We start from the raw sequence: 6,000 nt of genomic DNA, 5'->3' as shown, positions 1-6,000 counted from the left end.
AGTTAAGAAATCATATGATGTATTGGGTATATCTGCTGCAAAAGTTCTTTTTAAAGTGTGAAAAACCAGAGGACTAATTTGTGCCTGATCCAAGCCATGGTATTTTTAATTGGCTCCTATACATGTGAAAGCTGCACAGCGAATAAAGAAGACTAACAAAGAATTGGTGCCTGTGAATTATGTTCTTGTCAAAGAATATTAAATATGCAAGTGCCAGAAGAACAAATTGATCCTGGAAGTTTAGCCAGAATGCTCCTTACAAGAAAGGCGATGGCGAGACTTCATCTCACATACTTTGGAGAAGTTATCAGAAGGGACCAGTCCCTGGGGGAGGACATCATGCTTGAGGGTCAGCAGAAAAGATGAGGTGACTTGGCCCCATAGCTGCAACAGAGGCTCAAACAGCAATGTTTAGTTTTGTTGTACATAATAGCATCACTCTGATTTAGAACAAACTTGATGGAACTTAACACCTACAGCCGACAGTTGTTTTCGGATATGCTTTCTGACTGTGAGCAACAAGAAAGAGAACATTATTTATCTAGTTATCTGCCAATTAGACCTTAAAGTTTTCCCCCCATGTGGTTCAGAGGAACTTGTATGTCACTAAAGACCCTAACTCCACTTCAGTTTCACTTTTCCTCCTTTTTTAGCCATTCAGACCAATATTTAGATCTGCGGGGTAAGGAATCTGGAGGGTTTCCTTAACAACAAAACCAAAAAAACTCTACCCATTATTCCTATTGAGTGGCACTTACTTTGTTTTTCACTTCACAGAAACGTTTCCTTCTTTCTCTATAACTTACTTAAACACATTTCTCTATAACTTACTTAAACACATAAACATGACATGCAGAATAGTCCTTAATGTTTTTGGGGAAAACTTTTCATATAATAGAGTTCTTGATCCCACCTGGAGGAAGAAAACAGTATACTACCAATTAATAAATCTTCTGTACATCTAATATACTCATCCACTGGCATCAATTAATTCTGACTCTTAATAATTCTATGGGCAAGCTAGAACTGCCTCTGTGGATTTCCCAGGCTGTAAATCGTTGCCTGTTCAGAAAGCCTAATTTTTCTCTTTAGGAGAAGCCGGTGGGTTGGAACTGCAGACTTTGGTTAGTAGTCCGAAGCCTAACCCCGTTGTGCCCCTCCAAATGTTGGATCCCATTTCTTGAAAACCAAAGGGTAAAACACTATCGTTTTCTTATTTTAGTGCTTTTTGGGCAAAACAAAATATTGTAAAAAATATATATATTAACAAAGCAACCAAAGAATATGCACCTCCCCACCTTGCTTTCTTCTTCTTAGGGTATTTTATCTGCTAGAAACATTTTACTATGCCTGAAAGGTAAACAGTGTAAACATTTTTCAACTTAAAAGGAGCCTGAGCAGTCTGGCCTGGTATTACTACAACCCCTAATTATGGAAGATATTTAGTATTATAACAGCAACTAGTTTAAGGAATGTGGAGATTTATTTACATCAAGTTCAGATAGCCAGATAAGAGGAGACTTGAATAAGCAAGTCAGGCGTAGGACTGCCGGAGATTATCTCCGAATGCATCTTTGGAACTGCCCTCAGCCGCAAAGACCTGCAAAACCAGCCTTCAGAATAACCCCTTGCAGGGGGAGGAGGCGGCTAGACTTCACCTACAAAATCGCCCTCCCACGCGGATTTTCTAACTCGTCGCGAAGTATTAAACACAGACTTCCGATCATGGCGCCACGCACGTCGCCTCTCCGCCCCCCCAGTGCTATCCCACCCAAGTCGGCCTGATCCAGCAGGGTGTGCAGGGGGTGCTGGGGGGCACCCCCTCCCCTGTGCCCGTTGCCTGGATACAGATTTGCAAATCAGAAAGCCCGGACAAAGCCAACCCCTGCCTTGCCGGATTCAGGGAGGCTGCTGACCAAAGGGGCCTTGTCATTTTCTTGGACTCGAAGCCCTACTTGCTGTCCCCCTCCCCGCGCAAGCCAGGGCCCCAGCCTTTGTGAACACACTAAGGCCCACCTCAGAAGGGGCGCTGCGCAGACAGACGCGCACGCTCGGCCGGATGGCTTATAGACTTTAGAAAGAAAGCTTCCTTTCTGGCTTCACATCCTTCTGAATATCAGCGAATGGGCAAGAGAATGGGTGCTAGAGAAAAGCAGGGCGTCAGTAAGGGCAAGAACATCAATTAAGGGGTGGCTTTTCCAATTCCGGCTTTTGTTTGGGCCAGTGTGGGGAGCCTGAGAAGGCCACGGTCTCCGGTTCTGGGAAAGGCGGGTCCGTCTGGATTCTTTGGGTTTCAGAGTGCAGACTCTGGCCCAAGAAACAATGGGGTGGTGCTGCCCCTCGAGGCTCTCTTCCAAGAGTCCGGCCGACCGACCAAGCCTCAGTGGGGGGCTCGGAAGAGTTCGCCCAACGCTGGACAAAATGAGCGGCCGCCATCTCTTACACACATTCACAAGCCCCAAATCATCCACGAATGGAAGAGGGGGGGGTGTGTGGTGTGTGTGTGTGGGGTGTGTGTGTGTGTTGCGCGCGCGTGCATGTGACTGTGCACGTGTGGAGGAGAAAGCCAATTGCGGCCCTGGGCGGCCTTCAGCGGTTCCGGAGCGAGCCTGGCTGCGTCGGGACCACCGAGCTTCCACAGCCCAGCTCGGGTGCGAGGGGCGGGGCGGGGCCGGGTGGGGCGGCGAGTGCGCAGGCGCAGTGCGCTTCCAGCCGCGCCGCCGCCGCCGCCGCCGCCGCCCGCGCTGCACCACAGGCCCGAGACAGACAGGGCTGGGAAGAGCCGGAGACGGAGGAGGAGGCGGCGGCGGCGGAGGAGGCGGCGGCGGCGGCGGCGGGGGCGGGGCGACTCCGGTCACCGGGAGCGCCGCAGACTGGCAGCTGTGGAGACTCCCCCCTTTGTGTCTGGTCTGTCCGGAGCGACTGGAAGGACTTCCCGGAGGGGTGCCGAGTGTGTCTCGCCGCCTCCCAGCCCACCCTCCTCCCCAGCCACCTCCTTCTGCCCTCCCGCCGCCCCCCGCCCTCGGCCCGCGACGCCGGAGCTCCGCCCGGAGCCCAGAACTGCGGGCGAACGAGGCGGCGGCGGCTGCTTCAGGGGGGTGGCGGCGATTCGTTCGTCGAGCTCCGGAGAGAAGACCGGGCGCCGCTGGTGGAATTCGCCTCGGGCCAGATCGGGCGGCTGGAATAAACGCCGGGAAGAGAGGCGCGCCCGCAGCGAGGCGAGCAGGGGCACCCTCCCGGGCACCTCCCCTCTGCCCCGACTCCGGAGCTCCGGCCCTGCCCGCCGACCCCTCCCCCGCTCCCCGGCGCCCCTCCGCCGCCGGCCCGGCCCTGCGGGACCCTCGCGGTTTCGTTCCGCCCAGGCGTGAAGGCAGTGCTCTGCCCATGGAGGCGGGCGCCCTCTTCGCTCCAGCCGAGGAAGAGAGGGTGCTGGTCTCGAGATCCGAGTGAAAGAGGCACCGAAGCGAAACTTAAAAAAAAAAAGGAATCGCCCTCGCGGAGCGGCGGGCGATGGGACTCGCGCCGCCCGGCGCCGCCGCCTGCCCAGCTTCGCTCGCCCTGCCCGGCGCTGCCCAACTTGTTCTGAGCCGCGGCGCCCAACGCCCACCCAGCGCTGTGCACCCTGGATATGTTTTCTCCCAGACCGGGCTGTTTTTTTGATATTGTGAAACTACGAGGGGAGTAGCCACGGCGATTTGTAGGTGGCTCCCTGCTTTCCCCCACGGACATGCCTTCAGCTTGGGGCGCCCAGGCAGCCGGCCCTAGGCGCGCGACCCCCCCGGGCCGCCCGGGAGGCAAATGAAGGCAGGGTCTGCAGCGGAATGAGAGCTCTGCAGCGAGGTCCTCTCCTCGGCCATTTGTCCTCCCCAACTGCATTGTAATACGGGCAGGACGAGGCAGACCAGCCTGCCGGCCCCCTTCCGCCGGCCACATTTACTTCACGTCTTGCTTTTCGGGGCGCTCCTGCGGCTCGGCGGGCCCCGGGATGACTGCCCCGTGGCCGCGGCCTCGGCGGGCGCCCGGGCTGCTGTGGGCAGTCCTGCTGCTCGGCACTGCGGCCGGTGAGTAGCCCGCGGCGGCCACTGCCCGGCGGGAGGGGGCAGGCTGGGGGGGGGCTATCCGCGAGGGGACCGCGACCCCGACCCGCGCGCCTCCGGGTCCCCGCCGCCCCGGGGGGATGGCCTTTCCCGTTTCCCTGCCTTTCCTATCCCCACCCCGGCTCCCGCCCCTCCCCCACGGGTTAAAAAAAAGACACTGGGTGTGGTATCTTGACATTTTTAGCTGTGAGGTAATGCAAGGATTAAAAATAATATTTTAATCACTAGTGAACAGTGCCTATTAGGAGCTCTCGGGGAACACAGTGGTGGTGGTTTTGGCGTCGTTGTTTTTCAGAGCACGGATATACATCGAAAGGTGCGGCCCTGAGAACGCACATTTCAACCTTTTCCCAGTCAGAGCCCTGTCGGGGAATCCATGTTACTTTCATTATTGAAAGCGGCTCCCAAAGGGGTAGAATACACGGTGGGGCGCCAGGACCCCGGGCTCCGTGGTGGCCGTGTATGAATGCCGTGGGCTCATTAGTAAACCCGTCCCTGGGCTTTGGGGCGATTCGGAGCCGTCGTGTCTCCATCTCATCCTGCCTGCCGTGGGGATGCGGAGTGGCCACGGCCGTGTTTTCGGTGCGCGGGGCACCGAAGCGTTCCTGGCATCTGTTGGCTTTCCTGTCATTGAGACAACTTTGACCTCACATCAGACTTCTAGGGGGTTGGAGCCCTGCAAGGGCTAGATGCTGCTTCTGCCGGGTGTTTTCATTTTAGTTCATAGACACCACTTAGAAGAACAACAAGAAGAAAAGAGCCTCGTGTAGTGCTTGTCACAGAGAATATGTATAATTCTTGAGTGTGGTTTCCGATGGCCCACGAGATCAGGCACTTACTAACGAGTAAAGGGCAAGATAGTTTTCTAGTTAGTTACCCCTCTTCCTTCAACAACTTTGTAATTTTTCACATTCAGTACACCTCACATTGTTACATTAGACATGGGATGACTAGCTTATTTTCATTTTAAAAGCCTGCTTGGAAGATTCGGAACTTGAAATTAATGCCTACCTATAATCTTTTTTTTCATCCTCCCCTATAATCTTGATAATAAATCTTTGTAGTCCTGAGAAAAGAATTAGGACATTTAAATTAAATGTATTTTGAAACTGGTGTTTGAATATTCTTGGTCATCAGAGTTTTTAGAGGAAAATTGGTGAATTTTCTCTTACGTGCTCTATTTTGCTAGCTATATCTCCAGCCTTTAAGCCACGTGGGTGATGTGACATGAAGAAGGCCTTTTAAGCAGAAGCAAGTAATTCTGTGAACTGAAATCGCAGGTCATAGGTACTTTTCAGTACTGATTTTTTTTTTTTACCCTTTTGGACTGTAGGGTGTCATGTATAGTGACATGCTTATCTTGTGCTCAGAACTAATAAAACGAAAATAAACACTGATAAGTAAATTTAATTTTTATTTGGCAAATGAAATAGTCTTATAATGTGATCCTTAAAAGGGTCACATCTTAAAAGTGTCTTTAGTCTTCTTTAGTTTTGCATAGCATCAGCTGGCAAATTTATGAAGCTGGATTTCAGAGCTATAAAAAACAACAGCTAGTATTTATTGAGCACTTGCTATGCACCAGCAACGATTTTAAACTCTTCCCATGCATTTTCTCATTTGTTCCTCAGGGAAGGTCATTTTATTATGGCCATTTTCACAGAGAGAGTGAGGTAAAGAGAATTTCAGCTACTGAACTGCACAGTAAATTGTTGAACCAGAATTCTATCCTCCGTCATCCTCTTTTTTGGGGTTTTTTTAATTAATGATCTGAGCTGAGTGACTGATATGGTTAAAATTTAGATTTAATGCCCACTTTGTGGAGAATGGATATTGTGATGTTATTGGGGAGATGACTGCAGTCGTTCAGCTAGGAAAGTCTTGCTAGTTTGGATATTGTATA

The 6,000-nt window shown here is 52.0% G+C and overlaps 1 protein-coding gene across 1 annotated transcript in view; it reads left to right on the top strand.

Annotated features, from left to right (window-relative positions):
* Positions 1-3,927: 3,927 nt before the first annotated feature.
* BMPR2 (bone morphogenetic protein receptor type 2) overlaps positions 3,928-6,000 on the top strand; it is a 156,029-nt gene continuing 153,956 nt past the window's right edge. The window contains exon 1 of the mRNA XM_075529307.1: positions 3,928-4,061. Coding sequence (XP_075385422.1) covers positions 3,986-4,061 — 76 coding nt within the window. The 5' untranslated portion in view covers positions 3,928-3,985. The remainder of the gene's footprint in view (positions 4,062-6,000) is intronic.

The sequence above is a fragment of the Tenrec ecaudatus genome, chromosome 13, assembly GCF_050624435.1.
Source record: "Tenrec ecaudatus isolate mTenEca1 chromosome 13, mTenEca1.hap1, whole genome shotgun sequence".
Taxonomy (NCBI): domain Eukaryota; kingdom Metazoa; phylum Chordata; class Mammalia; order Afrosoricida; family Tenrecidae; genus Tenrec; species Tenrec ecaudatus.
Note: the sequence above shows the minus strand (reverse complement) of the source record. Positions and strands in the feature narration are given on the sequence as shown.